Here is a 14,943-nt window from a genome sequence, read left to right on the forward strand (position 1 = left end):
ATAGCTTTTAGCCTTATGAGGAGTGGTTTGCCAACAGCAAAACTGATCCAATGACTTGCTGCCATAGCAAGGGACAATCCCATGTCTTGTCTTCCCTGCAGCAAAAAGCCAACACTTTCTGTCCATCTCGCTGAACCAGTTTTCATGGCAGGTAAGGAGAAAGATCAGAGGAGCATCTGGTCTGTCCAAGGAGGGACACAAACTCCTGACCTGGAGTGGGTGCAAGGAATTAGCCCTTTCAACTCCTGCTAATCAGCTTAGCTTTGCTGTCAAGCCATACACTGAAGTTCATCTCCTTCACACTGTTCCTCACAAAGCCCATGATCTCATCCCTGATGATTACATCTTCTAATGTGGCCTGGTTTCTTTTCTTTTACTGTGCCTTACAATAGAGAACCTTAGTTTCAATGACTATATGAACATAGCTACCAGCTAATTAACAGATAAGAACACATGGCAGGAAGTGAAGTGATGCCTTAAAAGCATTTTAGTTTGCAGAAGTATAAGATGGGTTGGGGGAAAATCACTAACTCTCTTATTTTCATTGTTTTGGTAAGCTATTTTACAAGGAAAGGAAGTGATACAGACTATTAGGGACTAATACCCAAAATTTAAGGAGCTGCAAGGCTTACAGAAAAGTTCCCCTTATTGCTCAGTGTTAAACCCAGTCTCTGAAGATAGTTTCTTAAAATTTGTTTCCTCTGCTCTTGAACTGGAGCAGAAAAGAGTTGTAGATAAAGCCCCAGGAAGGCAAGGAAGGGCCAAGCAGTTGCACTGAACAACAGGTCACAACATCAAATCCTACCACACTTTCAGATATTATCACCCACAGAGGACTAGCCTTTGCCAACTCTCATGTATAATCAATAAGAACCTTCCTGAGGAGAGGAAGGAAGGTATTTTTGAAAGAAAAAATCAAGTAGGAAACAGACTAAAAATCTGAAGTCATATTTTTCAACCACTTCTTCAAATAGCATTCAGTTCAACCTCCCTTTTGAATTGCTACACAGAACAGGCACATTAAAACAACATAAAAGGACTTAAAACTCAGAAAAATGAGGTAGAAACTGCTTCATCTTGCACATTTCTTTCATTATGAAACCATATTTGTTCCCTAGCTTCCAATATGATGTTGATCCAATTTGGTATAAAAAGCATGCAAGTCTCCAAATCAATGACCACATTACCATTATCACAGAATCACATTATGTGGGAGTACATATTATTTATATCTGTCACTGAGTCAATCCTTCTTTAATGACTCACTTTAAAATTGTTTCATGTAAATTTGAAAAGAAAAGTAAAAAACAAACCAGACAAACAAGGCAGCTCATTATGGAATCATAGACTAAACCTAAAGATTTTCTCAATCAACAAAATGGCCAAACATGGGGACTTTTGCTGCCATTTAATTATGGTGTGTTAGCCACAGGGCAAGAACAGAAGTCTTACCCTGCAATCAAGATTGGATTTGTACAACTTGAAATACATAGAATGTCCCAGAGTAAATATAATAAACAAACATTTAGGATGTAGTAAATTACTTAACTACAGCAAATGTCAAGTAACTAATATGAAAAATCAGTGATCTATAAAGCCATTTACATGAACAGGACCTGTCACACCAGCACAGTCACCCATTTTGTATGGCACAGCTGTACAGTGAGAAATGAGGACTCAGATAAGGATTAAAGGCATCTATAATTCAGGTTTACAAATATTAGCAAGGCCTAAATTGTCACTGGAGTCAAAGGAAATACAGCATGGGATTTACCAGAGGATATTGGGTTTGCATGGCCAAGCTTTGGCAGTAGGGGGTTACAGGAGTGGGTCCTGTGACAACTTGCCAGAAACTTCCTCTGTCCAGCAGAGCCAACCCCTCCCCAAAGATGGATGTGCTGCAGGTCAAGACTGGGCCAACTAGAAACAGTGGTAATGCCTCCAACATATTTCAGAAAAAGAAAAAAAACCCTTGTGCAGTTGTAATTGGGGGCAGAGAAGAGCAAGGTTGGAATGTGTGAGAGGAACAAGTGTGCAGGCACCAAGGTCAGTGCAGAAGGAGAAGCAGGAGATGCTCCAGGAACCAGAGCTGGGATTCCTCTGCAGCCCATGGTGATGGCCATGGAGAAGCAGCTGTGCCCCTGCAGCCCATAGAGATCCATGGGGATGCAGAGATCTGCCAGCAGGTGGGTGCCTGAGAGGAGGCTGTGAGCCCAGGGGAGACCTGTGGAGGGAGGGGCCCTGCTCCTACACTGGAGCAGCCTGGCCTTGAAGGACTGCACTGCATGGAAGAGTCACCCATGCTGCAGCACTTTGGGCATGGATGGGGACTCATGGTGGAGAAGCTTATGGAGAACTATGTCCTGTGGGAGGGACCCCATACTGCAGCAGGGGAAGGTCTCTTCTCCCTGAGCAGCAGGAGAAAAAGCAGGTGATTGACTGTAATGGCCATTCCCTGTCTCCCTGGGCTGCTGGGGGAGAGTGTACAGCTGGGAAAGAGGGAGGGGTAGGAAGAAGGTATTTTTAAGTTTTTATTTCACTTCTCATTATCCTGCTCTGATCTTGTTAGTATCAAATTCAATTAATATCTTTAATTTGAGCCTGTTTTGCCCATGATGGTATTTGGTGAATGATCTCTCCTGGTCCTTATCTCAACTCATAAACCTTTCATTATATTTCCTCTCCCCTGTCCAGCTGTGGAGGAGAGTGAGAGAGTGGTTTTGATGGATGCCTGATATCCAGCCAAGGTGAACCCACTACAGTCTTTTAAAGACCCAATACACAATGCCAGCTGAGACGTCCTGAGACACCACATCTGGATACCTGCCTATGCCATCAGTTGCTGCTTCAGAAACCAGACATTCTCTCTGAAGACTCATGCCACATTTGCCACTGAATGTGGCAGGCAGTTCAGAGAAACCCTGACATGAAAAGGCAATGAAATGGCAATCATGTGTATGTTTTAAGAAATGTATTACACCAGTTGTCAGTACAGCCAGCAGACCCAGGGAGTTATTCAAGGTGATCAACAAGTAGGCTTCTAATTTAGGATTAGCTAACTACATAGCTGAGTGGCAGCTGAGAAGCAGACAGCGTAACTTAGTGTCTCAATCTGCACAAGATGCCAAAATACAGGCAACTGAATCCTACCCAAAGTCTACTGCCAAACTTGTCTTCAACAAGTAAGTGATCACGGATGTCACTAAAACTAACAGACACAATTACAGAAGTAAATAAGCTCCCTTGCAGAGACATGTCTTTTTGTAAGGAATGATGGAAAATGCAGGGGTTAGGGCACTGACTGCAATTGTGCACATTTGCATGAGCAAGAGTATAAAAACTTGTAACAAGAAACTTAACAGAAAGTGGAGCATACTGACAGGCAGGAATGCAACTCTTCCCTTGCTTCCCTGGCAACAGCAAGGCTGACATGAAAAAGCTGAGAAAAGAGCAACTCAGGCCACAGTGCATCTTACTGTGTACAGCAAAACTAATGACCCCGGGCTGTACATGTGGCTAATTTTCTTTTCTAACAGAGAAATCAGTCAGGTCCTGTGTATACTAGTCTTGCCACTCAAAGACTCAAAGAGAGACTTCATAGACAGACATCCTAACAGAGATCCTAAGGAGAGAAACGTTTAATATTAATCTGAAAAATGATTGAAAAAAGGATTGCTATTTTGTATTAAAATGGTAAGGGACATCAATCAGATTATCAACTTGAAGATTTCAATGCCAGAAGAAAACTAAAAGATAAAGAAACTGCATCAGAAACTGTTTGGCATCTCAAAACACTTCAACCTGTTTATAACCCAAAGCCCAGGGGGGAAAATCAGTCTGGTTTATATAAATGTTTGCTGCGTTATGATAATCTCTTCAGAAAGTCTCTCTCAATTTATTGTTCCTGTCCAGAAAACAGAAGCTGGAATAAAAGCCATGGAAATTTCCAACAGCCAGTACAAGCTAACCCAGTTCTCACAGTGCCACAAATGTTAAGCTCAGAAAAGACTCCGAACCATCCAGACAGAATATTGGTTCAGACACAGCCATCAGTTTGACCCAGCCAATGTACCCTGAATTACTACAGGGAAGAAAATGTGAAACTCCATGAAACAGCAAGTGATCATCAGAGCATTCTTTGTGAGAGGCCTTCCTCACCCAAAACTCATCATGGTTTGAGGTAGATCCCAAAACCTAGCTTATAGGTGGCTATAATGCCTTACAGATCAGAGGCAGGACACACACCCTACCCAGCACTAGAGGTAATCTCTTTGTATTTGCTTACTGCACCTGAGAGACCTGAGAGCAAGCACTAACCCAAAGTACAAGAGCTGGCTGTCCAGTATTGAAACTCATCAGCTCTCTCCTCTACCATGACTATAAACTACTTATGACTTCTTGAAAACTGGAAATTTGTATCTCCCCCAGACACTCTGTGATACATAGTCATATCTGTAACAGCTTTTAAAAGATTAAGTGGTCATCATACCATCTTATTCCATATACAGGTAACTCACATTCCCCTTATGTTAAACAAAAATGAGTTATTCAGCTTTCCTGAAAAAAACAAAATAGCTGAATAGAAGGGAAGCCTAAGCCGCTAGTTTAACAATCAGTGGAGAAGAGGATTAAGTAAATGAAAAAACATGACTCAAATTTGACACTCTGAGGCTACAGACTTGTTTGCATCAAAGTTGTAATTGGTTCCTTATTTGTGATGCTGGAGTCTAATCTGAGGTGCTTCCAAGAATCTAGTTTCTGATTAAATTAGTATTTTGAAATTTCTCTCCTATATACTTCTAAAAGCTGCACTTTTTTCCCAATTTGTGCTAACAAGTAGGAGTTACAGTCCTAAAATTTCCAGTAAGCTTTGACTGCTTTTAAATTACAACATACTCTTATTTTAAGTAAAACATCCCTCCAACTATTACTTTGTTGTGAAGCAGGAAAAAATTACTTCTTGACTTCAATCCCTAAGTAGAAATTGCATTTTATTAATGAAATTCAGAAAATCATCTCAGTTTTCCTTCACTGCCTGTGACAAACTACTTCTCATATAATTTGAAGTAGCAAATTTGGTGAAGTAGCAGAAACATGCCTTTTTCTTTGAAATGAAGTTACAGCTCCTGCCACCAACCCTGCTCATAATGTAGTCAGCTGGCTGTAATTAACAGCTACAAGTTCCTCAGAGAAGGTGGTTTCAGTGGACTAAGCAACAGGTGTTGCACTCTATTGTTAGAAGCAGCTGAAATCCTGCTTTGTGTGCCTTTTTTTGTTCTCCAAGAGCGTATTTAAAAAAAACCACTGTGTTTGACAGCTAAAGTGATAAATGCCCACATTGAAGTCTCATGCAGCTTCTAAGAAGTTGTAGCTCCCAGAAATAGCTGGGGTCAAATTGCCCTCTTCTTGTTTGTTCCTGAAACATTCCTGGAGTTCCCCCTTCTCTCAACTCTTCCATAGACAGTTTTTAATTGCTTGGATATAAGATAATGTGGACATACAGTTCATACAGAGACTAGCTCCCTGCTCACTGGGCGACAGGACTGGGACTCTGCTCCCAGGCACAGAGTACCTGTGAGATCAGGGGTCCTTCATTGATTTGACAGAGCTTCCTTCCTATTTCAAGTGCAGCTCTCCTCAGTCAATAAATTAAGGTAAAATAATTCCTGACTATTGGATTGGGCCTACCAAGTCTCTGACTGAAGATAAGCACAAAATCTAAGCTTTCGATTGGAGAAAATTAAGTTTAAAGATGCTGTGTTTGGGGGCAAGGTCACGATCAATGCTAAACATTAGCTGAACACAAAAAAACTGCCACAAATTCAGGTGCAGCACAGAGGCTACACACAACTGGCAGGATAGCAAAATGTTATTTCTGGAGTTGAATCAGCAAGAATGATACTAAAGTAACAACAAACAACAAAAAAAGAAGAATGCTGGTAAAAAGACATTTGCTTCAAACTGAGCACACTGCGAGGGCACAGAACTAGCATAACAAAACCAGGCTTTTTCCTCCAACTTATGTACTAGTGTTTAGGAACACTAAGTAGGATACACCATAAAATGGCAAATAAGAGACCTTCATCTATACAGCTGATGATTCAGAACAACTTGTTTCCCCAGACCAAAGGAAGTTAGAAACGTAAGTACTACAGGGAAAAAATGTAAACAAACTGAATTAAAAATTGGAACTGTCTCAAGTATTTTTACACAGATAAAGTCAGAAATAAAACAAAGGATAACGCTGGCTTAAAGTGCAAGCTGATGCACTGGTAACATAAAATGATTCAAAATAATAGGAAAGAGTACCTGGAATTGAGCAAAAGCAAAAAAAATAAGATTGCATTTATTAGGAATATGAATGCTGTAACATCCTAGACTCACGACCACCTAGAGGATGGATGGGTGGATCAAGCTCTGAGCTGCCATTCAAAGGAATGTCATTCTTACCATTTACTGTACTTTCAGGACTCCAGGGCCATTAGACTCAGCAGGGTAAAGTTAGCTTTTGTGACTGGAACCACCCTAAACTAGCTTGAACAGACTTGAAAAGAACAAACTTGCTTTTGAACTTGCAGGGAGCTAACTTCTGTTCACTACTGAGACCCCTACTCTTTACCTTCCAAATCAAAATCAAATTAAGAAAGAGTACTTTAAAAGGGAAATAGGACCCCATTTTCTAGGATGTCCAAAAGAACATGTGCTATTAGGCTACAAACATATGCCCAATACAGTCTAATCCCCTGGAAAAATGGAGGTTAGTTAATGAAGGGTTGTGCTCCTAGCCCAAGGGTCACCCAAAGTCTGTCTAGGTTGCAATGACACACAGCAGAAACTTAGATAGAACTGCTGACCCCAGAGGTGTGGAGCAGATCTGCAATACACAGAGCAGGCCCTGGAAAGAGAACCCTGTTCACCTGCAGTGCTCTGTCCTGTCCTATCCTGGGGATATATCAGGTATATTTGTCTGACAGTACCTATGTCTCCCATGCTCCTGTCAGCTATGAGATACCTGAGCAGAGGTAAACAGTACCAGTATTTGCAATGACAGCAAATAAAATCACTTATTTTTGGTGCTAATGTCAAAATTCCTAGTGAGCACAGGATTGGCTTAAAAATCTTGAGAAGATGCCAGTTACTACTGTGTCCAAGAAAAGAAACAATTTCAGATCCAGGATGGGCAAGTTGATGTTTACATTTCTTTTAAAATACTTTAAATACATTTAATAACTTAAGTTTCACCAGCTAGAGTAGCTGCTTGCTTTCACGCATACTGTAACCTATGAATGTTACAAAGTATCAAGAGGCTCAAAGCGCAGTGAGATTTGAGGAGAACCAGAGGAGATAAAAGTTTTCCAGGTACCTTAACGGCACCCTGGGAAGAGAAAAGACCTCCAAAGCCACCTCCTCTGGTGAACTGCCGCCGACAGAAATTTGTGGAATGGCCAGTTTCAGAAGAACCTTGCAAGGTAACAGCTGAAGAATTTAATTAAATATTAAATTCTTCTCATGGGACTTGGCAAATACTTAGGGTTGCCTGGAAGTCCAGATCCAGAATATCCTCATGAATAGCAACTCCACCAAGTCTGTGGAAAATTGAATCCAGTTCTGGCATCTTTAACCAGTTTTCACTTGCTTAAGGCTCTAAGTAATAAAAACTGGCCAGTTGAAAAGGGGTGAAGAAAAGATGATGTGGGCCACTCTCCCTTCTGAAGAGGTCAAACCCCATACCTAACCCAGTGGATTCAGCTACAAGAGAATGTCGAGAGATGCCTCTGAAAAAACAGGGAGCTTTAACCAACTCCTGATCCAGGACAAGCTTTTCATTCCTTTTCACAAAGATGAGACAGCTCCAGCTGCCATGCAGAAGCTGGACACGCAGTTAATACAAGACCAAGAAGTGTCTTGCGCTGAATTCTCAGAGGGTCAGAAGGGTTTTCAAGAAAATCCCTCTGGAGTCATTCATTACAATTCCCAGGCAGTAAACAGGTACAAAAGGAACATCTCTTGGGTATATACTCTTGAGCAAAATGCCCTCTTGAATGGACATTGCCTTCACAGATGAAACACTATTCAAACCAGGCAAGTTTAAATAGCATTATACACAAGCCTGAAAGAAAAAGCAGACAAAATATTTTCCCCAGTCTGGAAAGAAAAAAGCAACATAGTATCCAGGACTGAAGAAGGACCAGCAGAAGGGGAAAAAAGTAAAACAAACATATGAACTAACAGTTAACATGAAATTTTAGATTGCTTCTTGTTCTTACCTTGTCTAACAAGGCCAAAGCTACTACAGAGTGTTAATTCGTTATTATTTTGTTTGTATCAGAACAACTGGGTATGCTTCTAAGTGACCAAACGTTGCCCTCTACCAGGCCTACATTTCCACCTTGGGAACAACATTATCTTGATTTCATCCTTCCAAGTATCAGTTGCATGGATGTGTTGTTCCATGGGTGACATAGAAAAAGTTCTCTATCACTTGCAGACAGTTACTTATCCAGACAAACACTACTTTTTTAAACTAGGGTCATTGCAGGAGAAACTGGGAACCACAAATACCTAACAGGTGCAAAATATAGGCAGTAGCAATAAAAATTAGGTTACTCATCTCTTTTCTTGATTCAACAGGTGACTATTTTCATTGCAAGAAACTTTTCAAGAAAATCTGGTCTCCTACACTCAAAAACATTTCCTTTAGCCTGGAGGCAAAACAGCCTCCTCAAAGCTGGCAAGCAGTGAAACTGGAAGTGGAACCTTTGTGATCCTTTGAAAGTTTTCAGAAGATGAGACTGTAAACATACCCTTCAAGTGAGCATGTGCTACTATGGTAAAAATCTTAGTAAGCTAACTTCTCCCAGAATCTAAGGATAGGAGGTTAACCCATACTTGATATAATAATTGGCTGCTGGTTATAGCCAGGTTTGGGACACCAACAGGGATCTGAGCTCAAAGCCTGCGTTCTAACCAGTCAAAGAAGTGTCCCCTCCCATCATTTTAATGGCAACTAAATCAGAAGATTATGGGGATACAGAAGCATAGTGGAGTTACAATATTAGTAATTAAAAATGAAAACAGTGCTATTTACTAGGAAAAAATTAAATTTCATAATTTGATTTTATTTTGTTAAATAGAAACAAATTTGTAACATTCTAGTGATGTACTGTATAGATTTATAGTTGACTAAAGCAAATGCAAAGATGGAGTATGACACAGTAGGACATATTTCATTAATGGGAAACACTCCAAAAACTACCAGTTTAACTAAAAAGACCCACAAAACAAAACCAAAACCACAAAACACTTGCTCTTGAGATGAAGTATGAACAATCTTTAGCAGTTACAGACATAGATGTGGCTTTAGTGTTACACCACCACAGACGGCTTTTCAAAACTCATTTTTACATTAGGAGTTGTAACAAGCAACTTTTTTATTCTAAATATTTTCCCAGAACAATGCCTGAGAAGACATCTCTCAGATTCTTGCTGAACTCTTGATCCTTTAATGCAAACACACTTTGGATAATGGCAATTGTGACTCAGTGCTAACAATGAGCAGACCCACTAAATGCAGAGCCCTTGACTTTATATATATATAAATTAAATATGTGTGTTAACTACACTACACACAGATTCCATTTCCTCTCTTCACAGAGTTTGTCATGCACTCCCACCAATACCATTCCCCCTCAGTTACTATCCTTTCCTTCCTGAGCAAAACTGCCAGCCCAGTTCCCTGACCTGCCTCCACAGGACCCCTGCCTTGGGCTCTTTATGCCCCTCAACCAAATGGAACCCCTGTCTTTCTTTCTATTCTTCTTTTCAGAGGAGAGAGAATTCAAGAACTATTTGTGAAAAAAACAGGCTATGTGTGATCCAAAGGTTAGAAATACAAAACAATAAGTTCTGGCAAAAGACAGGCTTCTTTTCCTATAGATTTTGTTGCTGGTGATAGGAAGTAAATGTAAGCAGTGGAAGGAAAAGTGAAGCTCTGGTGGCTCACTAACAGAAGTTATGTTGTTTCAGTTATCCTGAAAAAATGCAGTGTTAGGTTGGTAGGTCCTTCCCTACCAACCTAACACTGCATGTTAGGAAATAGATACTTTGAGGAAATAGAGGAAATAGATACTTTGCACCCCAATCAGAAAAAATCTGTGCCCATATCTATCAAATATCTGCCAAAAAAAGGACACTAAAACCCACACACTTCCTTTATAAGACCAGCTCTCCAATGGAATAATACCATCAGAAGATGTATTTTGGGGTGAAAGACTGGACATAATTGATGGGAGTTTTTCAGTGTTTTCAAAGACTAACAAATCAATAACCACGTATTTTGGGCAGGTCAAAACAAACTGTCTAGATAGAGCATGACAGGTGCACCTTTCCTAATGGCTAGAGACCCAGTCTTGGAATAGGAGGATCTGCTTCACTATGGCTTGCTGCCTAACCTTCCCAAGGTCATTTGCCATGACACTTTACAAATAAAACATAGAGTATTCGATTCACTTCCCACATTCACACCAGTGTAAACCAGAGTTAGAGTGACGTTTACAAAACTATGGAGGAAAATCAAACCTTTGCCCCCAAAGAAGAGGCTGATGGTGTTAAATGCTTATTTAAACTTGGTCCAGTGATTAAAACACCTCTAGTCAGGTTTTTCTGCAACTAAAATTAGAAAGCTTCTTTACAATCTACTATCTTAAATCAGAATTTAAAATTTGTCAAATTTATTATTATTTTGATGTAATTCTTAGGGAACAAGGTCAGTTGAGCTGGCAAAAAGATACATAAAGGCCTCCAAGCTGAGCAGCCTGAGCAGAACTCAAGCTGAGTAACATGGCTGAAAAGTTGTTTGCAAAGAAAAGAAAAACTGAACTGTCCTTTCCTCTCAAAAAATACAAACAAGCAGGCAGCCTCAATCCTATTCCTAGCTGGCAGCAACAGGAATCTTCGCAAAGACTGGCAGGAGTAGAATTTTCTCTCTCTGAGATTTTTTAGGTCAAAGCTAAGGTTCAGCAGCTGGAAATCAGTACTGGAAATCTTACACTACTGCTGACTTTCTAGAAAAAAAAGAGATTTCATTCAGAAATCTGACCGTCTGGCTCTGTTTATATAAGCAGCAATGTCACAACAAAACCTATACAGAACCTCCTTGTAGTTAGCCAATGGCTTAAATGCATAAGTATTACTTCACTGATGTAGACTGCTAACGTGGAATTACCACACAACCCAGGAAGACCTTACTCCCGTGCAGCTCGATGCCACTGGTAAGCACAAGTGAGATACACCAATGTATGCCCCCTGACAGAAGCACAGCTTAACTATGCTGAGCTATGGCAGAGCAAACAGCCTTCCTTGTGCCTTGCAACACTGCAGTTACTCATACACATCCCTCAGTACTGTTCAAGGCCGTACTGCATGCAAGGAGAGGGGCTACAACAGCAGCACTTTATCTACTCTTTTGTACAGCATAAACTTTTTTTTAGTACCATGGTAGTTGCACAGGGAGCATTCCAAACATGGCTTGAGAAGCTTACGTCTTGGTATTCACAGAAACAGCTTGCTGGCCGTAAGGCAACACCAGCCAGATACACTGCAGGGAAATTTTTTGCTTGAGTATCACTGACTTGTCAGGTGGGACCCTGAGCACTACAAGGCAAACAGCTTTGCTGCAGGATTCCCCCTCACAGATAAGCCCAAGCAGCCCACACTTCTCCAGGAGGGCATGGCTGTGACTTCCAGGCCTGGCTGTAATCAAGATGAACTTTTTCCCACGAGACACCTGAACACCGGGAAAATGCCACCCACCCCATGAGAAGCCTGGACTAGGCAACTTGACAGCAGTGTGTCTCTGGGTCCCACCTCAACGACGGCCCCCAAACCCTCGTGCTGGTCGAGGGCCGGTAAACGGCTCTGCCCATCGCTGGAAGAGATGCCGACATCCATTTTGGGAGTGGGAGAGCCCAGCACTGATGGCAAAGTTTGGGGCCATGTCCGAAGTTTGGGGGCAGCGCAAGACTTGCACAGAGAGGGCTGACTAAGACACACGTACGAACACACGGCGGTGAGCTGCGAGGTCCGCGCCGCTGACCGGGCGAGCAGTGCCGGGCGCCCCTCGCCCCGCCGGCGGCGGTGCGGCCACCGTGCGCCCCCGAGGCCGCGCACCGCGACAGGCCCGGGCGGAACACAGGACGAGGAGCAAGTTCGGGTCGCACAGAACTCCTTCCCGGGGATTGGGGCAGGGCAGGCCCAGCGTGGTCCCAGCCGAGCTCGGCCCCGCCGCACGGCCCGGCCGCGGCCCGGCCTTGGCGCAGCAACCGCCGCCGGCAGCCAGATCCGTGTGCGGGGAGCGGCGGAGGGCTACGGAGGGGATCCAGAGGGGGCTTCCCCGTTCCCCGGGGGTGTCAGCGCTGCCCACCTCTGCCCCCGCCCGCCTCCCGCGCCCCTCGTCGGGCGGGCGGCTGGCGGCACACGGGGGCCCGGAGGTGGATGGCGGGGTCGGCGCCGCCGCCCCCCGCCGGAGCGGAGCGGGCCGGCGGCGCCGTGGCGCAGGAGCGCCCGCACGGCCCCGAGTAGGCGGGGGGCGCCGGGGGGCCGGCGGAGCCCTCGCCCGAGAGCCGCCGCGGCGGCGGGAGGAGCGGGAAGCCAGGACGGAGACTAGGACATCGCGGCTGAAGCCGCCCCCTTCCCTCCCTCCCGGTTACCTGCTTCCCGGGGACACTTTGGAGACGCCTCCAACATCGGCAAACACTAAAGAGAACTGACCCCGCCGCCGCGGCGGCCGCCGCCGGCCCCAACCACTGCGCCCCCCCCCCCGCCCTCCCTCCCGCCGGCGCCGGCGCCCCGCCCCGCCGCCCCCGCGCCGGGCGTCGCCCCCCGCAGCTCTCCTCGGCCCCCCCTCGCCGCCGCCCCCGCCGCGCCCGCCGCCCCCGGGGCGCTCCCCGAGAGCTCCCGGCGCCGCGCTCCCCCCGCGCCCGCCGCGCGAATGGCCCCGTCCGCGGCCCGGCCCCGGCCCCGGCCCGGCGGCGCGCAGCGCCCTCAGCGGCGGCGCGGGGCCCTGCGCCCTCCGCCCGCCCCCAGCCCCGGCGGGCCCCGGCACCCCGCGCTCACCTGCCCCCGCCGGGCCGGGGCCGGGGCCGGGCTTCCACACGGCGAGGCCTCGGCACCGCGGAGGAAGATGCCGCAGCCCGGGGAGCACGGAGAGCAGCTGCGAGAGGGTTGTGTCGGTCCGTGAGTGGGGTTGAGATCGGCCTGGCGAGTGTGCTCTGCCCACTCTCCAGCTGCCTCCGAGAGCCGCTGTCTGCACCGCTCCTTGCACGCCTGGAGAGAGCGGGCTGCGAGCTACGAGACTTCAGGCAAGGAAAAAGGCTGGCAAAAATACAAGGAGTGGGGTAGCCACCGCAGCACACCAGAGAAGAGGCTTGATTTTATTTACCCCATTTGCTGTTTCTCATCTCACTCTAGCTTGGAGCACTAACTCTCCAACGTATTTCCCCTCTCACCTTTCCCCTCCGAGAGAGCTGTTTTCAGAGAAAGGTAAAAACTCATAAAGAAGATTTATGTTAATATTTTCTTCTGTCTAGAATTAGGGTAGATAACTCATGCAGTTGGTGGGAGCTGCCTGGAGGGAGACCGCAGGAACGAGGGCTGGGTTGTGCAGCTGTGGAGGTTCAGCCATGGAGGTTCCACGGTGCATCACTGAAACCTCCTCCTTCCCCAGGTGGGCACAAACCCTCCCCTCCTCACACAGTGCCAGGGCTCAGCCACATAAAACCCTGGGATAAGTTGCTGTTTCTGTGCCTTTCCAACCAAAACCAAGTGTCTTTGTTTTTGCCACCATAAAAATATTTATCTTGTTGCCATGTTGTTTCAGGTTTGCACATCCCTTACAGAAGGCAGAGCTAGACAGAAAAATGAAAAAAAAAAAGGCAGAAACAAAAAAAAAAGCTTATGAAATTGATATTAAAGTCTTAAGTGTTTCTTCCTTTTAATTAGAAATTAATAGACTAATAAAATGGGAGAAATCAAAGAAATCCATTTCTGACCATCTATAGCATTAAAAAGATAACATTCAAATCTTTATCACTAAGTAATCAGAAGTTTATTGTTCATTAGTAAAAGATTTCTGAATTTAATCCACAATCTATCTAACTTATTTTGTAAAAATCTGTTTTCTTGATTGGCTCACGTAAAACAAACCAATAATTTTTAAATCTCTGCAAAGGCCAGGTAGGAGCATCAAACTTGAAGCAATCATGTTCCTACTTGATTTGCAAGAGTGCAGTAAAAAATTCATCAGGCTCAGAAACAAAACTAGATTTTTGAGGGGGCAAAGATCTATACCTTTTTGCTACACAACTAATATTTAATGAATCTTTTTATATGAGAGTTATAAAATTAGTCATAGCAAATGTAATTTTAAAAAACAACAGATAAATCAGGATCAGAATGAGTCTAGAGTTCATATTGCCTGCAGTATCTGCTATTATATGAGAATTATTTTTTTCATTGTTACTTGATACCAAGGGTTGGATCAGTTCTGAGCAAAAAAAAAAAAAAGATGTAGCCTGACACAATTCCCAAGCATAGTGGAGGAACACTCTAAAAGCACACAGCCCAGGTGAATTTAGGTAGTAAGCTTGCATATTGTAGGTAATTTACACACCAAATGCACATCATGACACCTAGTGGCAGAGCTGCATTGTCAGTATCTAAGTGATAGCAAGATTTTATTCATACTAACAGAACACTAATATGACATTTACAACTTGTTGAAACACATGTTGGGAACTCAGCATTTGCTATGAGAGTTTTATACATACCCTGTATTCAGCAGTGGTAGTTCGTTAATCCTCCCCTTCTCATTCCTCCATTGTTTTGTTTGCTGATTCCTTACCCCTTAATTTAAGAACTGAGGACAGAAATACACTGTATAATACA

General features: G+C 44.1%; 1 protein-coding gene across 3 annotated transcripts in view; it reads right to left on the reverse strand.

Moving 5' to 3' along the window:
* Positions 1 to 14,943, reverse strand: part of UBE2W (ubiquitin conjugating enzyme E2 W) — a 65,087-nt gene that overhangs the window by 6,638 nt on the left and 43,506 nt on the right. The window contains exons 6-7 of one of the 3 annotated variants that reach the window (XM_059862349.1): positions 14,826 to 14,914; positions 13,556 to 13,904 (exon numbers count right to left, since the gene is read on the reverse strand). The exons of 1 other annotated variant lie outside the window; for it this stretch is intronic. In XM_059862349.1, the coding sequence (XP_059718332.1) occupies positions 14,865 to 14,914 (50 nt within the window). In that variant the 3' untranslated portion in view covers positions 13,556 to 13,904; positions 14,826 to 14,864. Of the gene's footprint in view, positions 1 to 13,555; positions 14,915 to 14,943 lie in introns of those variants that run through there. One more of the 3 variants, XM_059862340.1, reaches the window with a different exon arrangement.

The sequence above is a fragment of the Haemorhous mexicanus genome, chromosome 1 (assembly GCF_027477595.1).
Source record: "Haemorhous mexicanus isolate bHaeMex1 chromosome 1, bHaeMex1.pri, whole genome shotgun sequence".
NCBI classification, from domain to species: Eukaryota; Metazoa; Chordata; class Aves; order Passeriformes; family Fringillidae; genus Haemorhous; species Haemorhous mexicanus.